This window comes from Gavialis gangeticus, unplaced genomic scaffold (assembly GCF_001723915.1).
Source record: "Gavialis gangeticus isolate Ggan-Ray unplaced genomic scaffold, GavGan_comp1, whole genome shotgun sequence".
In the NCBI taxonomy this organism is placed as follows: Eukaryota; Metazoa; Chordata; order Crocodylia; family Gavialidae; genus Gavialis; species Gavialis gangeticus.
The window spans coordinates 13,641,779-13,657,349 of record NW_017729014.1 but is presented as its reverse complement, the minus strand read 5'-3'; the positions used below and the strand labels follow the sequence as shown (position 1 = coordinate 13,657,349).

General features: G+C 48.4%; 1 protein-coding gene across 1 annotated transcript in view; it reads right to left on the bottom strand.

Annotated features, from left to right (window-relative positions):
- The window catches only part of SAMD11 (sterile alpha motif domain containing 11), a 195,256-nt gene that overhangs the window by 123,186 nt on the left and 56,499 nt on the right, over positions 1-15,571 (bottom strand). The window contains exon 3 of the mRNA XM_019511552.1: positions 8,785-8,835. Within this exon, the coding sequence (XP_019367097.1) occupies positions 8,785-8,835 (51 nt within the window). The remainder of the gene's footprint in view (positions 1-8,784; positions 8,836-15,571) is intronic.

Genomic DNA, 15,571 nt, shown 5'->3' with positions numbered 1-15,571 from the left:
AGGTGCTGACCCATCCCACTAAGAACACTACAGCATCTCCAGGGACAGAAACAAATCCCCCTGGGAATACTGGTGACCATTCAAACCCCTGTTTTTCTAGTGTCCTCTGATCTCTGCATTTACATGGTCGTATTCTTTCACTCCAGCTCTGGTAATAATAGCCGGCATGGGCATCGTACTGTCTGCTTCACAGCTTCTTATCAGCTTTATGAGCCAAGCTGTGGTACAGTGGTGTAAATCTGAAGCCCTTCCAAGCAACAAAGGATGGATTCGGCTTCAAGGAGCAAATCCCGTCCTTTGTTGTGCAAGTGCTATCCCTTCTTCCTGCTGCACAAATTAGGCAGACGTGCTTAGCAGCAAGGGGTTGTTATGCACTGGACGCACTGCCAAGGGACGGGGCGGATTCTCCATCTCTAGATGTCTTTGAATCGAGACCAGATGCCTTTTTGGAAATATGCCACTAGCCAAACAGAAGTTATCAGGCTCAGTGCAGAGATAACTCTGTGCAGTTCAGTGACCTGTGTTATGCATGCAACCTGGCCAGGTGATCTGACAGTCCCTTCAACTCTTCAGCTCTTAGGCTGCTACAACCTATCAACCCAGTTACTGCCCCCAGTGGGTCTTCCTGGGCCCAGCTGGACACTGTTTGTGCAGGGGCAACTGCCCAGTCCACCTGGGTAAATGATGCTGTGGTGTTGGGGGCTGAAAGGGAGGAAAAAAAGAGAGGTTTTGATTTTAGAGATAGCAGTACGAGCCCCGCTGCAGGCCATACTCCCCCCAGAGTCACCACAGGGGTGGCTCTGAAGATCTCAGCATGGACAGCCCTGTCCCACTCCTCCCTGCCCTGAGCAGGTCAGATGGGCAGGTCAGACTGACTCTTCCCACTTATTTAAGCATCACCTTCATTCCCATGTCACTGAACTGCTATACTTGGTCTATTTTACTGAGTAAAGTCAGTGCCTTGCTCAGGACTGTGAAAGCAGTCTACATGAGAGCCTTGGGTGCCAATAGACATGCTCATTCATGCTCTAATTAGAGCAATCCAGCGTCACCTCACTGTCATATGTATTAAGCCCCCACGTGTTTCAAAATAGCCTCAGGGGTACTTTACGTAAAACTTGTCAAATGAGCTTTAGATAAAGCGCCCACCATCCATTTTGAAACGTGCGGAGGCTTAATTGCTTGTGACGGTGAGCCATTTTAATTAGAGCGGCTGTCCAGGGACCACTTGAATTAAAATGGCCTCACCCCCAAGTATGTGTATAGGCCGCCCTTGGGTTTAGTTCAACCCATTCCAAAGCAGGGTTGATGGGATGGACTCAACTCCATTTTCCCTTTGCCTTTTTTGTTGCATTGTACAGGGCTGAGTCCAGCAGCCAAAGGATCACTTAGCAGCAGGTGCTAAGACTTGGGAAGACTTTAGAAGGGCCTCACCCTCCTTCCAGCAGCGGACAGCCTCCTGAACCTCCACCCTTCCTAACCTTACCCTGGGTTTCCTGGATTAACCCAAAGCCATTTACCAGCAAAACCCCCAACCCTCCCTATAATTAATCTTTTAAAAGGCAGTATAGCAATACACTCTGGCACCTGATAGCATTACCTGCCTGATACAGTGATGCTTTCTGCTGACTCAGGATCATCCTTGAGATGAATACAGTAATCTGCTTTGTGCTTCCCACAGGTTCTTCTAGTCCTTCCTTTCCCACTGGGCATTTTCAGGGGGAACGGGCCAGGCCCTCTAGTTTCACTACATCTTTTCCACGCTCCACTTTACGTGCACTCTTCATTCTTTCTTCCACAAGCCCTGATTTGTTGCACGTTTCCTTCCTGAATTACCTTTGCCATTCCTTCTTCAGCACCATTTTCTTTTCTGGTTTTTAAAGCAAGACAAGGCTAGCCCTGTCTACGCAAGGCAAACAAGCGCTTTCAATCATCCAGCGTAAGACCTGCATATCGAAACCCAGGCCTGGGCCTGAGGAACCAAACTGCCTAGTGACACATAAGCATGGGCTGGGCCAAGACGGTTTTATAGTCAGATTAAAACACATGCACCGCACTGCAGACCAAGTGCCTGTCTGTCTTACAGCACTTTCTGCCATGTCTTAGTCCAATCCATAAGGCTGGCTAGGCCCTCCTGTAGTCATGTTTAAACCATGGGAAGGCAGTGCCATTCTTTACTGTCTTTTGCACAGTAAAACATTAACACGCGGCAAACCGTAGCCTGTAGCAGGAGCTCCCAGTGTGCTCACTGTGTGGTCTAATAGCTACAGCCCTCGGCTGGGCACCCAAGCTACCAGCTTCCATTCTCAGGTCCCTCCGCTGTGTTTAGCCTCTGCTTTGCCCCTGCTAGGCTATCTCCCACAAAGCAGCATCTGCCTTCCTTGAAAAGGGCGGAGGCTTAATTGCATCTCCAGTGCTTTGAAATTCCGGGATGAGCAGGAAGTTAGAGTCTGCAATTATAACCCTAAGTAGCTTCCTGCAGGGTATTAGCAAGCCAGGTCCCTTTCTTCTTTCTCACCTTCCCCCCAACTTCATTTGCAACCCAGAGAAAGAGAAAACAGCTCCAGATAGAAAGAGCTCTCCCCCCGGCCCGTTCCTCCTCCTCTCTCTCACATTCAGTCTCACTTTATTACGAAGCATTTCGACACCGTCCTGACAGGGTGCTGGGCACCCACACCTCGCACTGCAGTCAGTGGGAGAGGAGAGCCGTCTCGGAGGTGCTTATCTCCCGACAGAGAGCATGTTTGTTTCCAAACCTGGCTGGCTTTTCTTGAAATAAAAAGGAGAGCGTGTCATTTGTTGAATGATCTTGTCGCCTTTCAGCAAATCGCTGCGAGAGCTCCGCATCTGTACACGGGAATGCTACTGCACAGAGCCAAGCTGCTGCTTTTAACTAGATGCATTCACCAACTTTACTAAAACGCCAGCCCAATCATCCTGTTAAAACTTCAAAGCATAAAAGAAAATGGAGCAGCTGGCAAGAGTCGGGCAGATTTTAATCTTCCCCTTTCAGGGCAGTTCCTCAGCCCTGATTTGCGAGTGCCTGGTGTGCAGACCCGTTTGTGCCCAATTAAACAGCATTTCATCAGGGCAAGGCAGACAGCGACTCCAAGCTGACCAGACTCTGGCACCTTCTGACGACAGGGAAAGAGAGATCAAAGGCAATCTCTAGATAGGGAAGTAAGTAAAGGCAGATCATGATTCCTGGAGCTGGGGAACACTACCTGCCAGTGGGGTGCAATACAAAGGTTTGGCTGCATGGACTTGCAATGACCTGCAGAGCTCATGTGCAAGGGTCAGTCAAACCTCTGTGCCATCCTGCCACATCCTTTAGAAGCACCACCCTCTTCAGAGACCTGTTATGGGAATTTAAGTCCCTGAATCACACACAGTCATGTTCTGCACTGACACATCCAGTGCAGAAGGCATCACATCAAAGTGCCTGAGCCAGCCAGCTCATCTTTGCACCCTCTCTCTTCTGCCCCAGAAGAAGTGGAGGCCCATTAAAGCCTAGCTGAATAATTTAGGGCACCCACAGCTCCCACTGAAGTTGAGAAGAAGAGGGAGAGCCACAGTAGCAATTAAAGATAAAGAAGGACACAGCGATGTTCATTAGAGGGACTGAGAAGGCAACAGAGGTCACAACCATATATTGCCTACTTACCATGCCAGGTGATGACTTGCAGAAACATCCCGCACTACTCCACGCATGTTACTTCCCACACCAGAATTGCCATCGCCTTCCCCTTAGTCTATGGACAGACTCATTAGGTCTGCTGAGAGGGGAGCTAGTTGGCTCAGGGGCTGTGCTGCACAAATAAGACAACGCAGCGCACACATGGCAGTGCGGCAGGCTTCCTCCGAGCGCTGCCGGGCACTGAGTCAGGGCCACAGACAGGGCCAGAAACTCCACTGGAACTGAGCGTTTCCCCTTCAACTTCCCCAAACAGCACTGGGCAAAGTCAAGCGCAGAGGGAAAGTGGGCATGTAAGCTGAGGGCAAGAGGGTGAGCAAGAGTGCAGGAGGATGTGGGGATGTGTGTGAGGGCAGGCAGGGGAAGTGATGATGTGCAAGGGGGACCGAGAAGTGGGTAGAGGGCAGCATTAGGGCGACTGGGCCCTGGAGAAAGGGAAGCTCAGTTCTTTTCTGCCTCAGTCCCCCAGCATGCTGCTACGCTGCACAGCAAAGCCAAAACAGCAGTGCCAGGAGGGAGCTTCCAACCCCATGGAAGATCTTAGGACCTCATAGGAAAGTAGGGCTTTGAAGGGAACTCATGAGGTCACCCAGCCTCCTGCTCAGGGCAGGATCATCCCTACCTAAACCACCAAGTGCCTGTCCAACCTGCTCTTGAACGCTTCCAGGGATGGAGACTCCACAACCTCTCTGGGCAGCCTGTTCCAATGCTGGACCACCCTCGTAGTCAGAAAGTTCCTCCTCATCTCCAGCCTAAATTTGCTTGGCTGCAGTTGGAGGTCATTCTCCTAGTCCCGTCCCCTGTGACAGCTGGGGACTAGTGATCTACCAGCAGGAACTGCTGACAGATAAATCCAGCCTATCAGAGCATGGACTCCTTGTGCCCAAAAGAATTGGTGCAGGCAAACTGCCTACAGAGGACGTGCAAAAACTGGCTAAGCTGCCTTCCACTTCACAATGGACCCAGTTGCCTTGCCACTGATGGCCAGGGCTAGGGTCCATGGCCAGTAATGGCACAACAGTTACTCTTGGGTGAGTTTTACACAGAAGGCAGGGATTCAACCTCTGTTTGTGCTGCGGGCAAAGCATGTGATATATCTTCCCCAAAATGACAGCCCTTCTGTTTGAGCATGGGACAGATTTTCTGCGAGTTTACAAGTAGATATGCTAACCACATTCATTTTAAAGGGACTCCCTTCACAGATTTTGCTCTCTGGCATGGATCTCCTTTTGTCACGAATGGTGATAATGGACTGTCTGTTTAGTTAAAACTCACACCCAGGCTACATTTCAAGAAACAAGGATACAATCAAGCTACGTCACTAATGACTGCTGTATCTAATTGCCATGTCACAGCCGGGTGACAAGCTCAGGTCACTTACCTATGACACCAGAAATACATCACTTTGTGTAGGGCCTGCATAAGTGATTAAGCATTTCTTGTTGTTGTTCAAAACTGAATGAGTTTTAAAAGAATTCGCTATTAGACGTGAAACCAAATTTGGCCCCTTTCTACTATGCAATGTCCTTCTAAATGTTTGTTACTGGGAAACGGTTGTTAAAAATGGACAAGAAGTCTCATGTTTCATCTAATCAGCTGGTTGCCAGAGGGATTCAGGGAGGAATTTTCCTTTCTACCTATTCAGCCCTGTACAATTAGTTTGCTACATTACATGAGATTGGCTGCTTTCTTCTGATGTATTAGGGTGGCCCACTACTGCAGGTAATTGGGCTTGCTGTTTGATCTGCAGTAACAAAACCTGTATTCTCACTGTAGACCTGCCATAGTCTGAACTGCCTAAGTCTTAGCCAGGAGACAGCTGAAGGGAACAAAACAGTTAAACATGGGTTGTCAAAGAAACTTCCTTGCCGAGAGAAAAAAAGGAGCCATTATTTTATCCTTTGCATTGCAGTTTCAAAAGCAATTTTTTTTAAGGTGGGAATTTTAATTTCCAAAGGTGTGTGCACCCTTCGTTGCACCTGTGTTAGGCTGCAGAATTGTTGTTCGCATGGCTATTAGTTAAGGTTTCTGTCAGCACTTCCATGATAAACCTCTGTCTTCTTAGGATTTTATAACTGAGCCGTAAAAATTTCACTTCCAGGCTAAGATTTATCAAGCAAGTCTCCCTAGAAGATTCCTTTGAATTTCTGACACCCATAAGCTTAACAAAACCAAGCAGGGGCTTCATCCTGAAAGCCATCCATGCCTGCAACTCCAGTTGGTTTCAATGGGAGTTTTGGAGGTCTGCTTGGGAGACTGGCTCTGAGAAATTCACCAATTTGGAGTGTGGGTTGATGCTCCTAAAATTCACAGAGTGGATTTTTTTTTTTTTTAGACACTGTGTGGACTTTAAAAAGTCCAATCAATCCTACAGCCTTCAACAGTGCTTAGTGGAGTGGGAATTAACAATGAATTTCATGTATCTTGATCCGCACTATTTCCAGCACTCTTCCTGGGGATCTGCCCAGCAAAGTAGATGAACACATGATGGATCTACACACATACCTAACAGCTGTGCTGAAACAGAGCCCGAATCAACCAGGCTATCACTCCATAGAGCGTCATCTAGTCTGAACCTTCAGACACAAACATCTCTAGCCCAAACACTCTGCTTTGAATCTCAGAAAGGTTTTAAAAAAAAAAGGGATGCACTCATTCTCCTAAGAGCTTCCATCGCCCAGCCCGCTCCAGGCACAAGCTTTTATGGGAGACTTACAGCAGAGGAGCAGCATTCACTCGAGCCATGTTTGTAGGGCTGGTGATCGAGTTGGAAGTCATTTCTAACACACACTCGTGCTGTCGGGTATGTTTACATTTCGCAAAACAATCTAAAGCTTGTAGATGAAACAGAGAAACGTCCAAATCCGTTGCAATAGTGAAACTTAGATCTTTTCTAAGCTCTGTTACACTGCACCCTCTTGGGTAAACACCACGCCTGGGTGCACTGAGTCTTATTCGTACAATCCTAGTCGCAAAAATGAGCAGATAAATTATTCACGTACACTTGTCTATGGACTGGGAGCTCCTCCCAGAATAGATTAGTTTTCTCCAGTGTTTGGAAAGTGCCTACCACGTTGTACACTACCACAAATATATACACAAACATACTTTCTTGTCGTTCTTCTTGCTCTAGAACCAAGGAATACTGAAGAGAGCACAGCAAGCCATTGCCTCCAAGCAGTGATCAGTGAACTGTTATTTGCAAATTGATACTCAGACAATAAAATGTTGAGATGCTGCTTGCCAAATTCTGCTCTCACACACCACCAGTGTCAATCCAGAGTAACTCCACCAACTCTGATCAAGTTGGGCGCTTGTATATGTGACAGGAGTTCAGTCCTTCAGGGTTGCATTCTATGCCCCCTAAATTGAAACAGTGAGTTTTTAATGGAAACAGTGGGTTTTATTTTTCCATCACTGTATACACACATCATTGTCCTGGTGGCCACAGTTGCCTACTGAAGGCAGAATGGTCAAGGGGCCTGATCCTTTTTTTTGGCAGAGGAGAATGAGCCAACAGATGAATGGCTGCGGTGTTCCAAGTTGCAACATTGCAAACTCAACTGCATTTTCACCAACTAAACCACATCCTGATGTAATCTCATTTAAATCCCCCCAAACTTGCATACGCATAGCATGTGATGCCATTAAGCCACACAAAGGGAAATTTTCATCATGTGTACATGGTAACATTGTCACATGTACAAGTACCCATTATTCTGGATTTAAACCAGTGCCAGAGTCTGGCTTCACTCCACTTGGGCGCCATCAGCATTCTCCTGGAACACCCATACCTCCTTCTGCCTTGCCTTCCCATGGAGTTTCACAGGAAAACCTGATGTTTACTGGGCACATACAATGATTTATCTCTTCTTAACAAACCACATAGCACAAAACACGTTCAAGTGTTTAGCTGGAACTGAGTTTCATGTAAAACAGAAATGAACACAAGCATTCTTCACTTCTCACTTTTGAGGCAAATACCATAGCTAGATTTTTAAAGGGACTGGGAATATGTCATAACCAGTAATAACACACACAATTCTATTGCTCATATTAAGAGAAAAGATAGTTAAATGTCATGCTTCAAGACATCAGGAGTCAAGAAGGAATCTTCTAATTTGTGCAGAGCATTGCAATGATTAGCTGCTTGTACTGTTTGGATTCCCAGTTCTTTAGATATTTGGTCAAGGCACACTTAAAAAAATTAAACTGTTCTGCTTTGGCCTGGCAACTTCTTCAATCTTTCTCTCAGTTCAGGCTTCTGCTGCTTTTCTCTTATTTCTACTTTGTTAAAATGCCTGTCATTTAAGGTGACAGTGGAGGGGGGTCTAGATTTTTTATTTTCATGCATTTAAGGTAATTTCCCTCTCTCAGCTTTTGCTCTGCCCCTGCACATGCTTACAGACATGCCCAAAATTATGCACAGAACTAATCCCATTGATTTGGACAGGACTACTCACATGCACAACTGTTTGCAAGATTTGGGCATCAGTGATACTGCCTGAACAACCAAGCTCCCTCCCACATCAAATGATGATTGTCATTTATAGACATGGGCCCAGGGTGTTTTAGAGGCACTTAGGCAATATTCTGCTCAGTGCTGTGGCACCAGACTCACTCAGGAGCCTAAGCCCTACTGAATTCCAGTGACACCTAAGCACTCAAGTGCCAAAGTCAGTTTGCAAACAAGATGTATCCTTCCAGATCAGCAGGCTGGTGCAGTGGTAAGTGGAGCAGCACCTAGCAAGCTTCAAATATCTGGGCCATGATAATTTTCCATTCTCAGAAAACACAGAGCAGAAAAGACATATTCAGAAAACAAGCACTGGGTCCCCAGACAGGACTGGCTGCACTCCCCAGCTTCTCCAAGAGGAGAGGTTGCTTAAAGCCCTCCTCCCCCAAAACAAAAGGGAACGGAAAAACTAAAACAGATCTCAACAGAGAGGGAGGGAGAGAAAAAGGGACAGAGCTAAAGCTACAGAATGACAGGCAGGAATATTCTTTCATGTCTAACAGCATCCAAACACCAGTAGCATGCATCATAAACTCTTAGCCTACCATACAAAGAGGGTGCCCCAAAATGGTACCTGCAAGAGGTCTCTCGGAAGGAGATGTTTAAATCCCAGTGGGTGTGTATCCTGTTGACAAACAAACAGAGAGGTAAATGACAGGTGCCCAAAATGGCATGTCCCCCAGCTCAGAGAGCAGCTCTCACAGCAGCTCACCCAGGCTTCTCTTAGGCTCCCTCTCCCCTGAGCTCCTTCCCACCCCTGCCACTTCCCTGAACCGCATGGTGCTGCAATCAGGCATGCTGCACACACGCCAGCCCCGAGAGCCCCCAGCAGGGCCTGCCGTGCGGTCAATTAGGGCCCGGCAGGTGATCTGCACAGCAACGAGAGAGCTCCTTGCACCTGGACGCAGCCACACTAATAGGCGAGGGCAGCTGCAAGATGTTGTCTCAACTAATAGGACGTGCTCAGGGGAAGCAGAGCAGGCTCTGCGCTGACATTTTATTAAGAAAACCCAAATGTGTCTGTACTGCATCCCCGCCTCTGCTCCCCGCCCCGGCTGCAAACACATTATTAGCAATTTCCCACCTCGGAAATTAATTTTTCATATTCTGTCACTCCGGCTGATGACAAGTGGGAGCCGTGGAACCCAGATGAACAACGGCCTAAATTTAGACAGTGACGGGCAACTGGGATTTTTTTTCCCCTGTGCTCTGCACAGACAGCACCTATCCAGATCCAAATGGGCTAGGTCGGGCTCTTTGACCCCTTGCTGCAAGTCAGCTCTGAGTGTCACCCAGCGGTGTCAATTTTGCCTGCAAAGGGGCTGCTGCCTCCCCTGCTCAGTCAGGCCAATGTGATTGAAAAGAATTAGAAGACGTCAGGGGCCAAATTTTCAAGTGAGTTACCACCAGCTTCTGTTTGCCCCCCCCCCCCGAACACAACCCAGCCTTTTGCATCTGTCGGTGAAAACACTGGCTATTAGCAACGTGTGCAAATTAGCTTCTGCTGATGGCTGTTCTGGAGAGCAGTAAGCAGATATGCCTAAAAAGACTGCAACTGGGGAAGGACTAACACAGGTCTGTTTGATAAGGAACAGTGCCTCTGGCCTCTCAGGTCACCTGGCTCTGGCCTCCATTGCACACTTTAAGCACGTGCCTGAAGCCCATTCAATTTGCGCAGACCCCACTGGAGTCACCAGGAATCGTTCTATTGACTCAAGGGCTTTGAATCAGGCACGTGGACATGAGCAATGCAGTCAATGAGACTTAAGCCCTGGCTTAAGTGCTTTGCTTTAAACATGCACTTAAGTGCTGCATTGAACTGAGGCTTCTGCTTCAGCTCCCGCCCCAGGAATCAGTGAAAACAACATTTAATAAAATCACATCTGAGGCACAGGGTCCTAGGAACCTAAGCACCAGTGAGGCAAGCTAACCTCCATGGCTAAGTACAGACAGTCAAAAAGCCTGAGGCCGAATCAATTCCATCTCCACAAGTTAATCTAAGATGCGCAGATTGAACTGATAAGCAAGTGAACAGACATTAACTTTTCATTCCAGAAATGCAGCCACATGCCTGCAGTGGCCCAGGCCAGAAGCCAGGGGATGCTAGAGTATGCCTCCCTGGTCTGCTGGAGCAGATGGCTTGAATGTGGAGGGGATCTGGGACAGAAGTTCAATAAACCAATTTAACCTAAATTAGTTAAGTTTGATACTACATCCATCCAGGTTTATCGTACGCTGGTTTCAGCCATTTTGAAAGTGGTTTATGTGCACTGAACTTCTGTTGTGTTACAGATTTGAATCGGTTTCCAATCACTTATGCTGGTTTAATGTGTAATTTCTGTCCCTAGCCCACGTGCTTCCTGCAAGGCTCGCTCAGAAAGGAAGTCTGGTTGTTTCTGTTGGGGGTCTATCACGTCTTTGCAATACGTGAAGTTTCACCAGTGAAATTGTGCTCGGGAGCATATTTATTCACCCCATTAATAGGAGCCCAATCTTCGCATGGAATTGCTTAGGAAACCAACTTCAGAGGTCTCTACAGGATTACAGGTAAGCATGGCTCTCACCCACTGCAAGAGGGTGTGGGTAAAAGATGCCCCCTTGCTCCCTCGCTGTGCTGCAGATAGAAATGGGGCAGGGTGAGGACAGTTTCTGTGAGGCCACAGCCTCCACCCCCAACCAGGTAAAAGCAGGCAGGCAGGGGTGAACAGAGCCCCACTTGCACGGTCCCATCAGCATGCCAGGTAGCACAGTACAACCAGCAGCCAGAGAGAAGTCACCCCCACCCAGGAAAGGTCTGGCACCATGAGCGAGGTGCCTAACTGCAACACCCTGCTTGCCGCCTGGCCCCTGCACTGCTTTCTCGGGCACAACAGCTATGCACAAACCATCACTCAGGGTGAGAGGGCATCTGTCATCTGGTCATATATGAGCTGGAGTAGGGAGTAGCCAGAGCAGTAAGGAGGTGGAGGAGCTGACTGCGCTGAACACAGCAGAGACTCGATGGGGCTGCTGCCTGCCACAGTGAGGTTCTCCCAGAGCCCATTTTAAGCAGGGCCGGACCAGAAGAGACAGTTTTGCATCTCAAACACATGTGAAGCAATGGATAAGAAGGTGCACTGGCCAAAAGAAATGCTGTGCCCTCATCTAACTCATTACATGTGCCTCCCTGGTCTACACGTCCTTTCCAAACTTGGCAAGATCTTCTGGAAGGAAAAGAAAGGCAGAATTCCCCAGCTCTTGGTGTGACGCCTTCCTGTCCAGCTCGCAGGCTTGACTCTGCATCTATTTTAAAATACCATATTTTCTAGCATACAACACCTTTATTCTTAAATGCCAGCCACTGGAAATTGCAGTGTATATTATGTGTGAGAAATACGGTAAGAACCACTTCTTCCAGGAGGGACACAAGTGAAAATACAATCAACACAGGGAGCAAAACAGCGTGCAGGGCCTGCTCCCTAGCTGTTGCTACTCAGATACTGACTACAAGGAAAGATCCTGTTTTCTTTCATTCTGCCTTTCAAAAACAAGATGTGACTTATATTTGAGGGTGTGTGGTATACAAAGAAATACAGTAGCTGATTTCAGTGGTGTCAGCATATGGATACAGAGAAGTGACAGCAAACATCAGGCTTTCCAGCTTGGGGAGATGCTTTTATTGCTGCTTTGCAATGCACTATCAGCTCAGACCTCATCCCACACACTGACCCTGAAGCTGACCTTACTCTTTACACCTTTCACATTTGCCGTAGGCTTTCATCTCACAGACCCTCCCCTCCATGCTCTTGCTCTCTGTGAAAATGCATGCAGTGCTGGCTTGGAGTGCATACCTTCCCCACCTTTTTGGTTATACAATGCCCTTGCCTTTCTGGTGGCTTTTCAGGGACATGAGCATAAATGTCGTTTCCAGATCCGATCAATAGGCCAGCAAGAAAGAGAAGTCAGGAGTAGAGGAGGAGGAGGAAAATTTGGATTGATACTGATTCCAGGACATGCCCATGCTTCAGGCCTACAATTTCAATTTTTTCAGCAAGAACAGGCCAAGATTGGACTCTGGGTGAAACTGGAGAGGGCCCAGGTGATGGGGAGTTTGGGGACTTACTTAAATCTCAAGGGAGAAAAGTGCATGTGAATCTAACAGGAAAGCAGGGTCTGTCCTACCCTGAACAAGGGGCAGTCAGTGAAGTGCAAAAAGTTCAATTTCCCACAGCCCCTGGAAACAAAGGATCTCACACCCACTCACACTCTCAAAAGTCAGAAAAAGTTTTAGCAAGTTCCTACCTCACTTCGACTGAGGTACATTTTGCAAATCAACAGTGGGGACTGGCAGGCGCTCCAGTCCCCCTGCCCAGCCAGACATGCTGGAAATATACAGTTTGATTTCCAGCCTAGAAACAGGTTGGAAATCAGATGTATATTTAAAAAAAAGTGGGGAGGAGAGGATATTTAGCTTCTCCTGTTTCTTCCTCCATAAAACAAATCTTTCCCTGCCCTCACAAGAAATGAGAAACAATAATTAGCCTGGCAGAGGGCTTGGCCCTGACCTACATTTAGTCTGAAGAAGAGAAGACAGATAGAAGATTTAATAGCAGCCTCCAACTACCTGAAGGGTGGTACAAAGTGGACGGAGCTGTACTGTTCTCAGTGGTGACAGATGACAGAACGAGGAGCAAGGGTCTCAAGTTGCAGCAAGGGAAGTTTAGATTACATAAAAGGAAAAAAACTTTCTCACTAGAAAGTTAGTAAAGCACTGAAACAGGTTACCCAGAGAGGTTGTGGACTCTCTATCCTTGGAAGTTTTTAAGACCTGGCTAGACAAAGCCTTGGCTGGGATGATGTAGTTGAGGATGGTCCTACTTGGAGCAGGGGATTGGACTAGATGTGACCTCCTGAGGTCCCTTCCGACCCAAATTTTCTATGATTCTACATGCAAATTAAACACCACGTTTGTCTGGTTAAAATCGTATGATTTCTCTTCCAATAGAAAAAAGAATGCAACTCAGAATAGTTGACACTGAAATGATCTGCTCCTCAGGCTGCTGCTGGCATCATGCATGCCTCACCCAAGGGATCTACAGAACCAGTCCAAGACCCAAATTCTACCGTGGACCAGGGATGCTGCTCCCAGGACAGTAAAGGGGCCTCGGGTGCACAAGAAAGGAGGACGTGTGCCAGTAAAATGGAGTTTTCCTAGAGTAAAATCTTCACGCACGTGCGCGCGTGTGCACGCACACACACACACACACACACATGCACACACTCATTCGAATTGGGATGATAGCCGGCGGCTCACTGCAAAACACAGTAACAATGGGAGACACCTTTCCTGTTCATGACCGGGGGAAGTTTTAACGTAACCAGGGTTCAAATTACACTCCGACTCTTGGGGGGGTCTGTGGCGGTGGCAGCCAGAGGACGGAAGGAGCCACTGCTGCCCGAGCTGCTCTGAAAGGCACGGGGCAGGCTGGGGGTTCTGACCTTTTATGCGGGGGCTCAGCCCCCGCAAGCCTCCCCTGTATTTCGAACCCTGAAAATAACTGAATCCACTGCATTGCATATCTGCCCCTCTGTACATGGCCACAACAATGGGAAAACTGCAGCTCCACCCTGCAACCCTGCAGGGAACCAATGCCTGGTCCAGCTGGGTGCAGGCAGTTTCTCCATCCTTATCCTCTGACCGCCATGCAGAGACTTACCTAGTCAGCCCTCTCCGCACACCTGCAAGGTAGGGAGGACAAGATCGTCCTCTCACTACAATGTGATAGATGGGGAAACCAGAGCAGAAAGGCGATGTGACATGTCCTGCTCAAGGTGACGGGTGGGGGACACACACTAGTTTAGAGCAGGGACAAGCACCCAGCTGTCAGCCCTCTCTGCATTATCTATCAGTCCAAGCACAAGCTTCCTGTAATCCTATGCACAACTTCTCAGGGTTCACTACAGCAAGCAACAGCCCCAGAAACCAGAGTGGGACCCCACGCATGAGACCAAGGCAGCTTCCATAGTGGGGTGCAATGTGGCTGCCCATCTCAGTGCAATGCCTGCATCGGTGTGTGATGGGCTGAGGGGTGGGAAAGCCTTCTGCTCTGGGGACAGCACAGACCTGCCTGGAGGCAGGGATCCGCACGGAGACCGCTATCAGCCGAGATGGATGATTAAACCCCCATATTTAGACAAATGAATAGGTGAGAATGAAATTAAATCCTAATTATCTTTTTCGGGGGTTTTTTCTGAGGGGGAAGCTGCTCCGCCCGGCGCCCGCGCGCGTTTCTATGGAGTTATCTCCAATTAGATTTCTGAGCCTAATGCACGCTCCGCTTTAACGGGTTATTCATTCAATTGAAATCAAATTACTAATAATTTGCAAGCTATCAGCTACGCGAGCCATCCTCGGCGTGCTCGCAGAGCGGGGAGCCTGAGCCAGTTTCTTACAAATTAACAACAACAAAAAAAAAAATCGCAGGCGAGCAAGCGGCAGCACTGCCGCCGCTCCCTCCCCCACCTCCTCCTCCACCCCGATCGCAGACGAAGCGTGATCCATTCTAACGCCTTTAATAAATGCAGCCAGATGGGCCCCACGGCCACGGGAGGTGGCTGGTTTGTAAAAGGAGCGAGGAAGCAGGTGAAGCGACTGGCCTGCCAGGTTCCTCCCCGAGTAAGGCGAGAGAGACGCACTGGGTCTTGCTTTAACCTATATTATATGGATATGAAACAAGCAAAAAAAATTAACAGGAAAGGCCTTGGCAAGACGAGGCGTCTCTGGGGCCCACTGTGGAATGAGATCCAGCCTGCAGAGCAAGCACCAGAGATGGCAAAATAACAGTGCAGCTGAGCTACTCATCGCTGGTCCCTCCGCTCCGCTCCGCTCCGGCCCCGTGGCCCCTGCCTGCTTCCAGCCCCAGGGGGGAAATGCTGCTGGGACCAGAAGAAGGAATCACACAAATCTCTGCAGGGACCCATTGCCCAAGAGGCAAAAACCATGATCTGTAGCATGCAGTGTCCAGCATGCTTCCCCCTGGTCCCATCACCCCACTGCATCCTTCGCAATGACCAACCGCATGGTAGGGAAGTACCGGGAATGGAGATCAGCAGTTGTCTGGACAAACAGGTCACCGCTTCAGGAGAAATAAGGCCACTCAAGGGTGGACTCCACAGTCCTAACTGCCTAGTTTCCAGCCCCGCTGCTTATCAGTTAAATATTTTCAGAGCGGGGGAAATCCTTGGGCTTAGAGGGAATTCCTACAGCAAAAGAGAAGAGAGAATTCCCAAAGAAAGGCCTGATCCAAAGCCCTCTGTGACCGCTGGGAACCTTTCCAATGACCACACTGAGTTTGGTATCAGGCCCTGTATCTACCACCCAG